General features: G+C 46.3%; 1 protein-coding gene across 1 annotated transcript; it reads left to right on the top strand.

Moving 5' to 3' along the window:
* Positions 1 to 590: 590 nt before the first annotated feature.
* On the top strand, positions 591 to 12,612 carry LOC122924839 (immediate early response 3-interacting protein 1). Its single transcript, XM_044276321.1, has 3 exons — positions 591 to 737; positions 1,136 to 1,237; positions 11,241 to 12,612. Exons 1-3 carry the CDS (start codon positions 647 to 649, stop codon positions 11,294 to 11,296), a joined length of 249 nt encoding a protein of 82 aa, XP_044132256.1. The 5' UTR covers positions 591 to 646; the 3' UTR covers positions 11,297 to 12,612.
* The last annotated feature ends 486 nt before the right edge of the window (positions 12,613 to 13,098 follow it).

Below are 13,098 nucleotides of genomic sequence, written 5' to 3'. Positions count from 1 at the left end.
AAATTTAGAAAACTACAAATTTTTCCACATTTTCGGTTAACACATTGATTCAATTTCACCACTAACATGAAGAACAAGAATAGCTTAGATAAGTAAAACCGTTCCAAACGTATTACCGCATATAGTGACACGTCAGATTTGCAAAATTAGCCCGGGTCAGGACGGTGAAAAGTGGCTGCGTCCTGAAGGGGTTAAAGGGATTGTGGCGACAACCCATGAACTGTTAGGACAGGGATCAGCAACCTTTGGCATGCCAGCGGCTGTGAAACTATAACTCCCAGCATGCTCACTTACTTGGCTGGTCTTGTAACTCCCATAGAAGTGAAGGGAGGATGCTGGGATTGTAGTTTCTAAACTGCTGGAGGTTGCTGATCCCTGTGTCAGGGACTCATGGAGGGGATTTTCCCACTCAGGTGACAGGACCTCTTCCAAAGAGCAGCTCTCACCCCTGGTCACCTCCTGACTGGACGTACATTGTGTGCATTCTCTATATGGGCACATTACAGCAGACCAGTCTGAGCAGGCCAGCTATACTTCCAGCGCGCTCGCGTTTCCATCCTGTTTGTCCCACTCTCCGATCCGTCCCAGCTGGTGCCTCAGCTCTCCACTAGTCGCCGCCACGTCACGCAGGGAGTCCACCAACAAGATGGCGTTCACCCTGTACTCGCTGCTGCAGGCCGCCCTGCTGTGTGTGAATGCCGTGGCCGTGCTGCATGAGGAGCGCTTCCTGAGCAAGAGTGAGAGCTCCGGGGACCGGGGGCGGCCATAGCCCACAGCCAGTATGAGGCGTCTGCAACCACTGCTGGGGAACTACAACTCCCAGTATGCTGGGCTTACAGCAGTAGTCTGAAGCTGTCAGGGCACGCTGGGAGTTGTAGTTTCACTAGAGCTGGGGAGCCAGGAGCAAATCATTGGCTTAGAGACACCCCAGCTGTTGTGAAACTACAACTCCCAGCACGCTGTGGCAGCCAGGAAATGCTGGAAGTTGTAGTTTCACCACGCCTGGAGACTAGCAGGTTGCAAACCATTGGTCATAGGCATAAGATTGTAAGCTCCAGCGGGGGTCCACCATGCGTTGTCACTTCTGTATAGTGTGAACTGGTCTCTTACTCTCGTCTCCTCTGTCTCTCCGCAGTCGGATGGGGGGCCGAACAGGGCATTGGAGGTTTTGGAGAAGTGCCTGGAATCAAGTCACAGCTGATGAACCTGGTGCGCTCCGTACGGACCGTGATGAGAGGTGAGTGCCCGGGACGTGTCGCCTCAGAGGCAGGCAGACGTATGGCGGCACATAGGTGCTGAGCTGTGGACCTGTAGCACTGCATTCTCTGCTAAAAGTGCTGCTACTGCCCTATACTATAGTGTGTGGTGGAGCTAGGGTTGCCATCCTGCCGGTATCTCACTGGCCAGGCCGGTAATTTAGTGCAGGTGCCGATATTATAATATTTTCTTTTCTACCGTTAATAATAATTGCCAGTATTTTTCTATACTGCCTGTTACTAATGAGCGATTCTATTGTGGAGCGCTCATTAGTACAGCCTTTAAACCGCCCCCCTTGTGTGAAGAAGAAGAAAGAAAAAAAAACTCCATCCATTTGATTGTGTCGCGGTGGACACTAGCTGCTCACTGGACAGGACCTGCGGAAACATCACGCTGCGGTGCAGGTCCTGTCCTGAGCCTCCAGTCAGCAGCGAGTGTTCACCACGGCGTGAGCAAATGTTTTGTTTGGTTTGCACAGAGAAGGGGGCATTACTATTACTGGGGGCATTACTATTACTGGGGGGCACTACTGGGGCATTACTATTACTGGGGGGCAATATTATATCTGTGCCAGATCAGTTTTTTTGACTGGTCACAAAACGGCATGCTACCGGAACGGAAGACGTCCTGATGCCTCCCGAACAGATCTCTTTCCATTCAGAATGCATGAGGAGTAAACGGAAACCTCATTTTTCAGATCTGCGTGATCTCAATACCGGAAGACGACAACGCAAGTGTGAAAGTAGCCAAAGTCATAGCACAACATACAATAGTGGTTGCGTGTTGGGAAACTGGACAGTACCGTATGAGCGCATCCAATGAGACAGGGCAGGAACTAGCAAAAGAAATAGAAATCTGCATTTGGGGAACCGGCTTTCAAAAGTTAAAATCCAAAATGGTTTGCGATGGAGGAGATGCATTGAAGTTGTCAGGAATCTGTTTTACCCTGGTGACAGTTCCCACGTGTGAATCCGCCCCAGACGTAGATCCGTGTTCAGGATTCACAGTGCTGTCACAGAACAGTGCGCTCAATGGTCTATACACCGTGTGCAGTGCTACAAGTATAAAGGATGGGCTCTGTGTGTAGGCTTGGTAGAGGTAGCCATCACGGCTGCATTTATAAAAACATAACATGTTAAAGGGGTTCTGCAGTTTTTTTTAAACTGATGATGTATCAGCATCTGATTGGCGGGGGTCCGACACCCGGGACCCCCGCCGATCAGCTGTTTGAGAAGGCAGTGGCTCCAGCAGCGCCGCGGCCTTCTTACTGTTCACTGGCCGAGTGACGTCACGACTAGTATCATCTAGCCTGGGCGCGGCTAAGATCTGTTCACTTGAATGGAGCTTAGCCCCGCCCAAGCCATTTAATTCTAGCCGTGACGTCACTGGGCCTGCGGTAAACAGCGGGAAGGCCACGGCACTCCTGGAGCGCCGCTGCCTTCTCAAACAGCTGATCGGCGGGGGTCGGACCCCCACCAGTCAGATGCTGACTATCTACTCAGATGATAGATCATCAGTTTGAACAAACTGCAGAATCCCTTTAACCGATTATGAGATTTATCAACAGAAGAAAAATACATAGAAGGTGCTGGCATATTTTTCCCTTCCTTCCACGACAGCACCACAGAGAGGATCTGCCCCCAGGGACAGGAAACCTACAGAATAAAAAGGTGGAGCCTCTCTACCCCTTCATTGGTTTCCTGTCCCTGGAGTAGGAGACCTACAGTTTTTCTTCCAGGTACTTACTGCCGGTCTGTGTATTCTAGGTGGTCCCTAGAGGACTGGCGGTATCGTGCCGGGGTCCATCGCGCTGTGGTTGCAGGCTGACAGGACCCTAGGATCCGGGGGGCTAAAGGGGCTCCTCTGGGTCTTGCGGCAGGCGCATCGGCATCTTTCTGAGGAAGCATTGCCACGCGGTGTCAGGAGGTGGCTCCAGGTAACTGAACAGAAGATGCGTGGGCATCTTTCTGGGTGAAGCATTGCCACGCGGTATCAGGAGGTGGCTCCAGGTAACGGGGCGGTAGGTGCGTGGGTATCCTTTCGATAAGGTATTGCCACGCTGCTTCAGGATGGACGAGAGGCTACGGAATAGCGTGGCTACTTCCGGTAGCCAGCGGAGCGGGTGATGTACTTCTGGAAAACGCGGGGACGTACTTCTGGCCCGTGATATTCAAAAGGATGTGTTTTACCGCTGGGATGCCGAGGCTCTGACAGGCGGCTTACTGCGACCGATGAACGCTTGTGTCCCTCTGTCTCTCTCCTTCTCCATGGCCAAGGCTCTGGCAGTGGAAGTATCTTGGAGGTTAGTAACGGTCTGAGTAATTTCATTTTTTAACCCTAAAGCTTCTTCCCTTGCTGTTACCAGCTATGATAGAAGAAGAAAAGACACAAGAATCTGCAGAGAGAGAGATGGTAGCACCAGTTTCGGTACTTGGACACATTTCTTTTTCTGTGTGAGTTATATGGTTGCGACTTTTTTTCACACTATGGTTCCCTTGTATTGTTTTACCTAAGAAAATGCTGACTAAAAGAAAGAACAAGGAATGAGCCTTATGTAAAACGGCTCTTTCGTCATCTTATGACAAAAAGCTATGTCAGCACTGTATTGATAAGACTATTTCGGACGAATCCCCATCCCTCTTAGAGAATATTGAAACACTAATTAGGATTGAAGTTAAAAATACGTTTAAAACCAGTAAGAAACTTAAAGTGACGGAAGGAGACAACGTATTCTTCTGGTAACAGTGACTCCCCTCTGGATACCTTTTCTTCAGAATCTTCTTCCTCAGAAGAAGAAAATGTAGAAAGATCCTTTTTTCCTCCTGAAGATACAGATAGACTCTTAAAAGGTATTAGATCCACTATGAACATTGAAGATGTTATGGTAGATAAGTCAATAGCAGACTCTTTGTTTGAGGGATTGCAGAAAAAAAAGGGGTAGCTGTTTCCCCGTGCATAATAGTGTTCTTTCCCTAATTCAAAAGGAATGGAAGAAACCATGTAGGAAGGTTTTTATTTCCAAAACTTCAAGGGAGTCTTTCACCTAATCTGAGCGTTTTAGACCGCTCAGATCAGGTTATAGACTCTTTAACCCTCATTACGATCATACCTTTCTCTTATGTGTCCCTCGCCCAGATAATGAAAATAACACTTTTTAAACTTATGCAAATTACCTTCTGAAGGTGCCCAGGGGCGGCGTTACTGGGCGATGTGCCCAGAAAAACACATCTCCAGCCGGCGGACGTCACGAGCGGCACCAGAGGACGGCGGGCTGGGAACTGGCCCGCACCTGCGCACTGCTCTGCCCATTATGGGCAGAGGAACATCCTTTCATATTGCGCATGCGCCGGCCGGCTGTCTTTAGTTGGCCGGCGCATGCGCAATATGAAAAGCTGTTCATCTGCCCATAATGGGCAGAGCAGTGCGCAGGTGCGGGCCAGTTCCCAGCCCGCCGTCCTCTGGTGCCGCTCGTGACGTCCGCCGGCTGGAGGTGTGTTTTTCTGGGCACATCGCCCAGTAACGCCGCCCCTGGGCACCTTCAGAAGGTAATTTGCATAAGTTTAAAAAGTGTTATTTTCATTATCTGGGCGAGGGACACATAAGAGAAAGGTATGATCGTAATGAGGGTTAAAGAGTCTATAACCTGATCTGAGCGGTCTAAAACGCTCAGATTAGGTGAAAGACTCTCTTTCATCTTCTTGGGGCAAGATTCCCAAAATAGATGTTGCCATTTCTAAGGTTTCTAAAAGATCCTCTCTTCCCTTTGAGGACAAGAAGGCTGAGTCCTTCCTGAAGGGTGCTTCCTTATTTCGTCCCAACATTGTGGCCACAGTGACGGCTAGAACATTAAAGAGGTTCTCTGGGCTTTTAATATTGATGACCTATCCTATCAGATCGGCAGGGGTCCGGCACCCCCGCCGATCAGCTGTTTGAGAGGAGGCATGCGCTGTGCCGTGGAGGAGCTGCAGAGTTCCATAGCAGAGACTGGAGTATCTGTACATAGGACGACAATAAGCCGTACGCTCCATAGAGTTGGGCTTTATGGCAGAGTGGCCAGAAGGAAGCCATTACTTTCAGCTAAAAACAAAAAGGCAAAATGTATGGAGGAAGGTGCTCTGGTCTGATGAGACTAAAATTAAACTTTTCGGCCATCAAAGAAAACGCTATGTCTGGCGCAAACCCAACACATTACATCACCCAAAGAACACCATCCCCACAGTGAGACATGGTGGTGGCAGCATCATGCTGTGGGGGACTGAGAAACTGGTTAGAGTTGAGGGAAAGATGGATGGTGCTAAATACAGGGATATTCTAGAGCAAAACCTGTACCACTCTGTGCGTGATTTGAGGCTAGGACGGAGGTTCACCTTCCAGCAGGACAATGACCCCAAACACACGACTAAAGCAACACTTGAGTGGTTTAAAGGGACACTGACAGGCCCAACAAGCATATTTCGGTATCTATATGACAGTACAGGTCTTATAAGGGGTATTAAAATCATCTAAGTATCCCCCCTGTCCACATTCTAAATACAGTAAACTGAAGTTTTAGACTTGCTTGAACCGTCTTCAATCTGCCCAAGGCTCGGCGTTTCACCTCCACTTGCGCCCAGCCAGCCGCTCCCAACTGCCGTTTTGAAGCGCCGCCCAGCTCATCAATATTCACTTTGCTGGGCAGCTTCTGCTGTCCCCGCTCTAAAGCGCTGCGCTGAACAGTGCCCGGCGCATGCGCCGGATCTTGTGAAGTCGGGGACAGTAGTAGCCGCCCAGCGAAGTGAATATTGATGAGCTGGGCGGCGCTTCAAAACGGCAGTTGTGGGCGGCTGGCTGGGCGCAAGTGGAGGTGAAACGCCGCCCCTTGGGCAGATTGAAGACGGTTCAAGCAAGTTATAAAACTTCAGTTTACTGTATTTAGAATGTGGACAGGGGGGATACTTAGATGATTTTAATACCCCTTATAAGACCTGTACTGTCATATAGATACCTAAATATGCTTGTTGGGCCTGTCAGTGTCCCTTTAAGGGGAAACATGTAAATATGTTGGAATGGCCTAGACAAAGCCCAGATCTCAATCCAATAGAAAATCTGTGGTCAGACTTAGATTGCTGTGCAAACCATCCAACTTGAAGGAGCTGGAGCAGTTTTGCAAGGAGGAATGGGCAAAAATCCCAGTGGTAAGATGAGGCAACTGCTCATAGAGACTTATCCAAAGCGACTTGGAGCTGTGATTGCCGCAAAAGGTGGCTCTACAAAGTACTGACTTTAGGGGGGTGAATAGTTATGCACATTGACTTTTTCTGTTATTTTGTCCTATTTGTTTGCTTCACAATAAATAAATAAATAATAATAAAAATTCAAAGTTGTGGGCATGTTATGCAAATCCTCAAACAATCCATGTTAATTCCAGGTTGTAAGGCACCAAAATACGAAAAAATTCAAGGGAGGTGAATAGTTTTGCAAGGCAGAAATTTGGCAGGGAAAGGGTTCCTCTTTGGAAACTCTTCCTCGTCAAATAAACAGTCTCAGCAATGACGCCAAGCCAAAAGTGGTAGAAAGACTAAAATTATTCCTCTCAGCATGGGAAAAGGTGGCAGGGCCATGGGTTTTGGAGGTCATTCGTCACAGCCTAAAACCAGAATTTCGCACCTTGCCGCCTCAAAGATTTGTTATTACAAAAGATTGTGCTGTAAAGGGGTCATTCCCCATAATAAAGGAAATTCAAGAACTAATAGAAAAGGAGGTCTTAATTCAGGTCCCTTTTAAAAAGAACTATCAGAAGGATATTTCTCCCGGCTTTTTGTAGTTCCAAAACCAGACGGCTCCTTCAGAACCATCATCAATGTGTGGGATATAAACAAGTTTTTAGTGTTCAGAAAGTTCAAGATGGAAACAATGAAAACTATTATACTGCTTTTGTTTACACTTGTTTCATGGCAGTGATAGATCTGAAAGATGTCTATTTCCACATTCCAATGCACCCGGAGTTCCAGAAGTTTCTCAGAGTTGCAGTCTCTTTGGAAGGTCAGCTACAGCAATTCCAATTTCAGGCATTACCCTTTGGCCTGTCTATGGTCCCAAGGATCTTTAGTAAAGTGGTAGCAGAAATGGTATCATTCATAAGACTAAAGAACGTGATGTTAGCGCCATATCTGGATGACTTTTTAATAATCGCAAAATCCCATCGCAGTTGCAGGGAAGCAGTACAGATGGTGATAAGCACCTTTCAGGAATTGGGTTGGATGATCAACAACAAAAAATCCAAACCAAAGCATGAAAAGTGTCAGATTTCTATGCCTAATTTCCAGAGGAAAAGATAAGCAGAATTTCCACTCAAATAAAATCCCTTGCATCTCCCACTCTGACAATTCGGAAGGCGATGGTCGGTCCTGGGTTCCCTAGTATCCTGTATTCCGAATAGGCTCAGCTATATTCTTGTCAATTACAGAGAGAAATATTGACGGCCTTCAAGAAGAGCAAAGGAATTCTAGATGTTGAGCTGCAAATCTCAAGAACAACAATGAAGAGTCTAGCCTGGTGGGAGGACAGACAAAATCTGATACAGGGTGTACCATGGACCTATCCAGATCCAACAGTCATAACTACGAATGCAAGCCCCTGCATGTCCAGGGTCACAGTTTTCAGGGTCAGTGGTCACAGAGTCAAAGACTCTTTTCCTCCAACATAAAAGAGCTTTTGGCAGTGAGATTGGCTATAGAAGCTTCTCAATCCCTAATAGGTTCGGGCCATGTCACAGTCCTATCAGACTACAGTAGCCTATATAAATCACCAGGGGAGACAAAGTCTGTTACCTTCGGGCGGGAGGCGAATCGGTTGTTGAAAAAAACTAGAGGGGCAGGTCAGTCATATTTTAGCCCTACATATAAGAGGGAAAGAAAATATTGAAGTGGAATTCCTGAGCAGGTGTCCTTTAAAACAGGGAGACTGGTCCTTGAACAATTCGGTCTTCTCCATGATCACACAATTATGGGGCATGCCCGTGATAGACCTGTTCGCCTCTCGTCAGAACAAAAAAGTAGATCTATGCTGTTCCTTGGATCCGAGGGAATCCCCTTATGGGGTGGATGTCCTTCTCCTGAAATGGGACTTCACACTGGCCTACGCCTTCCCCCTTTTCTAGTTACTACCATTAGTTCAGAAAGGACAGGGCGAGAGTAATTCTGATTGCTTCATTCTGGCTGAAGAGAGCATGGTTCACTCCTCTCAGAATAATGTCAGTATCAGACCCTTGGATACTTCCGGAGATTCCCGATCTGCTGTCCCAGGGTCTGGTTTTCCATCCAGCAGTAAAGGGTCTGCATTTAGCAGCATGGAATTTGAAAGGGGTCTATTAATAAAAAAAGGGATTTTCACAGGAGCTGATTGCTACACTTCTTAAAGGGGTTCTGCAGTTTGTTTAAACTGATGATCTATCCTCTGGATAGATCATCAGCATCTGATCGGAGGGGGTCCGACACTCGGGACCCCTGCTGATCAGCTGTTTGAGAAGGCAACGGCGCTACAGCAGCGCAGTGGCCTTCTCACTGTTTACTGCTGGCCCAGTGACATCACGACTAGTATCAACTTGCCTGGGAGCGGCTAAGCTCCATTCAAGTGAACAGAGCTTAGCCGCGCCCAGGCAAGTTGATACTAGTCGTGACGTCACTGGGCCAGCGGTAAACAGTAAGAAGGCCGCGTCGTTGCTGGAGGGCCGCTGCCTTCTCAAACAGATGATCGACGGGGGGTCCTGGGTGCCGGACCCCCTCCGATCAGATGCTGATTATCTATCCAGAGGATAGATCATCAGTTTAAACAAACTGCAGAACCCCTTTAAGAGTAGAAAACCGGTGACTATTTCTATCTATTCCAGGATATGGAGGAAATTTATAGAATTTTGTAAAATTGATCCTGATAACCTGCCTGATTCGATTCCTATTTCCTATGTTCTGGAATTTCTTCAAAAAGGGCTGACTTTGGGGTTAGCTAAAAACACATTAAAGGTGCAGGTTTCTGCCCTTTCGGTACTTTTTGAAGACAATTTTGCCTCTGATCCTTGGGTAGTTATGGTCTTTAGAGCAGTAGATAGGATGGCCCCAGTTTTTTTCCCCCCTGAAAGTTCCCTCGTGGGATCTGATTCTAGTTCTAGGAGCTCTGACGCAGCCCCCTTTTGAGCCCATTGAATCGTCCAATATCAAACATCTTACCTATAAAATGATTTTACTAGTAGCACTCACCCTGGCCAGGAGAGTAGGCGAGTTACATGCCATTTCTGAAAATCTTCCATTCAATACTATTCTAGAGGATAGAATGATTATTCAACCTGACCCGGCCTTCTTACCCAAAGTTTCCTCCAAATTTCATAGATCACAGGAAATTGTGCTTCCCTCTTTTTTTGCCAATCCTAAAACCCCAAAAGAAGAAGAATTTCATACATTGGATGTAAGACTATGTTTATTACATTATCTCAAATCTACGGAGGGGTGGCGAAAATCTTCAGCCTTGTTTGTCCTCTTCTCTGGGCCAAATAAGGGTAAAAAGGCTACCAAAGGTACCTTGTCTAGATGGATCAGACTTGGTATATCTCAGGCTTACTTGGAGGCTGGTCTTTCTCCTCCAATCTCGGTGAAGGCTCATTCCACTCGTTCTGTCTCCACTTCTTGGAGATCTGGTGCTACTATTGAAGAAGTCTGTAGAGCTGCCATATGGTCTTCTCCCTGTAACTTTTTCCAGCACTATCGTTTGGACCTAAACTCTTCCTCTGATCTATCTTTTGGTAGAAAGGTCTTACAAGCGGTGGTCCCTCCCTAAGGAAGGATATTCTTCTCTGTAATTCTCTCTGTGGTGCTGTCGTGGGGGAAGGGAAAAATGATGATTACTCTTACCGGTACATGGATTTTCCAGACCCTCACGACAGCACCCTTTCTTATTCCCTCTCTGGGTTTCTTACTTCTCTCCTCTTATAGGCACTGGGTGTAAAAAATAAAAATAAAAAATAATAATTATATGAAAGGTGTATATTGTTAAGGTAGGATTCCCTCTCTTGCTCTGAAATCCACTGACAGGGTAGAGAGGCTCCACCTTTTTGATTCTGTAGGTTTTCTGTCCCTGGGGGCCAATCTTCTCTCTGTGGTGCTGTCGTGGGGTCTGGAAAATCCGATTACCGGTAAGTGTAATCATCATTATCCAGAGCAGTCCTTCATGTTGGCACCAAGCGACACCTGTGGTTCAGGCACATGTCTTATTGTATTATTTCAGACGTGTTTTGGATGCGGCATAACATAATTGGTATCTGTTCATATAGGACTAAATAAATGGGACTTGGTTTTTAGTTTTATGGTTCAGCTACATAGCGATCTTGGTTGCTCCCAAGGATCACAGAGTAGTGGTGCTAGCATAGAAATAAATGGAGTCACAGCACAACTCACATATTTCCCGTGACCCCAGAATCGCAAAAAAACAAACAGTAGTGGTGTTTTTTTTTGGTAATTCTGGGAACATGGTTGTGGCAAAGGTATAACTGGCACCTGACGTTCAGCTCTTGAGCCTGTGGCTTACACCTCCACCAGTATTATAACATAACATGTAGAAGAAAAAGTATTAAGAATCTCTTAGTAGGAATAGGATTTTTTTTATATTTTGTTTTCCCTCCATCAGTATGGGAGTGTCCAGCTTGCTTGAAGTGCATTTAACAGCAGTCTAGAGATACACTTTACAGCAGCCACATAGACCATTGGAATCTGTAGTCTGGGGAGAGTTCTGGGCATGCTCTGTAGTAACCTGTGCAGAGGTCATTGTGCAGGGAGGGTGAATATACAAGCTGTGTCCGTCACCTATTGTGAATGATGGAACCTGTCTTCTCTTTCCCTATCTATCTGTCTCTCGTGTCCGCACGTATGTCTGGTTGGTCAGTGCATTTGAAAATGTTTAACATAAAGACTCAATTTAAACAATAGGTTTTTTTATTATATATTTTTCTATTTTTGTAGTTCCTCTGATAATCGTCAACTCAATAACGATCGTGCTACTTCTCTTATTTGGATGAAGACTCTTTTGTCACCTCTTGCGAAGACCGACCGGACTGATGACTCCACCACCTGAATATTCCCCCACGACTGGACTGCTGAGCCCTCTGTGGAGTTAAAAAAAAAAAACAACAAAAACTGATGTGATGCATTTTTGTAAATTGTCTCATCAATAAGCGTATTATCTGAAGACTGAGCGTTACTGGTATCTACATGTGCTTGTACGATCACTGTGCCCACCTGCCACTCAGTGGATAGCGATTGGCGTGTACCGCACCCCCGTGTGTAGCCGCTTATGGGACTTGGTGCTGGTGTGCAGACTCCTCATCATAAACAACACCTTCTGATGACCTTGACCAGATCATAGCATTTATCCTCTGTGGTAATGGTCTGTATCCTGTGGCTCTCCAGTTGTTTACAAAACTACAATGCTTAGCATGCTGAGAGTAGTAGTTTAGCAAGAGCTTAAGAAACCTAAAGATGCACGCCACTAGGCAATGGTTGCATACGTTTTTTTTTAAATCTCACTTGAACATACAATAGACACCTGCAGTTGGTTTCCAACCTTTGAATATTTATGACGTACAGAATGTTGAGGGGTGGGTTATCAAAGTTTTCCACGAGTCATAAGCCACTGTTTAAGTTCAGAACCATCAGTTTCCCCCATCATGACCTTACTAATGACATATTACTTTCAGAAAGATAAGGTTTGGTAGAGGTTTCCTAGAGGGGGTAGTCTACAGTATTATCAGTATACTTGCCATAAGCCGATGTACATTCCAATTCGTGGAGGAGAATGGAAGCACCTGAGACCTGAAGGACCTGTTGTCTGTATGTCTTGTCCATGTTGGATAGCTCTGCCCGATTTTAAAGAGAACCTCCCAATGTAGATTGGCTTTGACGTATCTGTGGGGGCCCTGACAGACAGTGCTTATAAAAATCATCCCATCTCTGGTGGATCTACCATGGGAATTTACCTGTAAGTGCCTGACTGGTAGACTAAGACTGGTAGGTTAGTTAAGCTTTACTTCTAGCTGGACACAGGCTATACTCTGAATATGGCCCTGTTGTGAGGGTCCTCAGCCTATAAATTCCTACACAGGTTTACATGTGACTTCTCAACAGAAAGTCCTCAACTGCCTGACAGGCGGCCACAGTATATAGAGTATATAGCTATAGAGACCATAGTATGAGGCCAGTGAATTTGATAGGATGGGCGCACAGCCTTCAGTACGCGCACTTGCGTTTTTCCTGACTACCGCAGCAGACTGGATTTTTGTATTTTATCCTGTTTTATATGTAGATCGGAGGGGGGAATAAAAATGTGTCACGAAAACTTGTCTGAAATATGTTGGGTTCTTTAAATAAGGAGCTGCAGCAGACATCCATAGACACTTAGAGCAGTTTCAGACGAGCGGATTAAAGGTATCTATGACGGGCTGCGTTTGGGTCATTGGAGGTGCGGTCAGGTCGGGTGCATAAATATGTCCAGAATGCGCTCATATGAAATTGGCAAATCTTAAAGGGCTTGTCCTAGCTACAGATATTGATGGCCTACCCTCAGGTCATCAGTATCAGAATGGTGGGGGTTCAGCATCCGACACCTCCACCGATCAGCTGTTTCGGGAGGCTGCAGTGCTGGAAGCGGACAGCTCAATACACTGTGTAGTGGCTATGCTGGGGTACTGCAGCTCAGCTACTATTCAAACGAATCTGTGTTGAGCTGGTGCTAGAAAATACACAGAGTATAGAGCCTTCTTCTCTGTACATTATATAGTCTACAGTTGCACGAAATCCTTCACCTGTTGCATTGTTTAGTTAT

Source organism: Bufo gargarizans, chromosome 1 (assembly GCF_014858855.1).
Source record: "Bufo gargarizans isolate SCDJY-AF-19 chromosome 1, ASM1485885v1, whole genome shotgun sequence".
Classification (NCBI taxonomy): domain Eukaryota; kingdom Metazoa; phylum Chordata; class Amphibia; order Anura; family Bufonidae; genus Bufo; species Bufo gargarizans.
The sequence above is the reverse complement of the archived record's forward strand: the minus strand, read 5'-3'. Positions and strand labels throughout refer to the sequence as shown.

Excerpts from the sequence above, each read along its gene's own strand:
- LOC122924839 (XM_044276321.1), top strand. The coding sequence starts at position 647 with ATGGCGTTCACCCTGTACTCGCTGCTGCAGGCCGCCCTGCTGTGTGTG. Across the intron at positions 738-1,135 it reads GGAGCGCTTCCTGAGCAAGA|TCGGATGGGGGGCCGAACAG; the intron begins GTGAGAGCTCCG and ends GTCTCTCCGCAG. Across the intron at positions 1,238-11,240 it reads CGTACGGACCGTGATGAGAG|TTCCTCTGATAATCGTCAAC; the intron begins GTGAGTGCCCGG and ends CTATTTTTGTAG.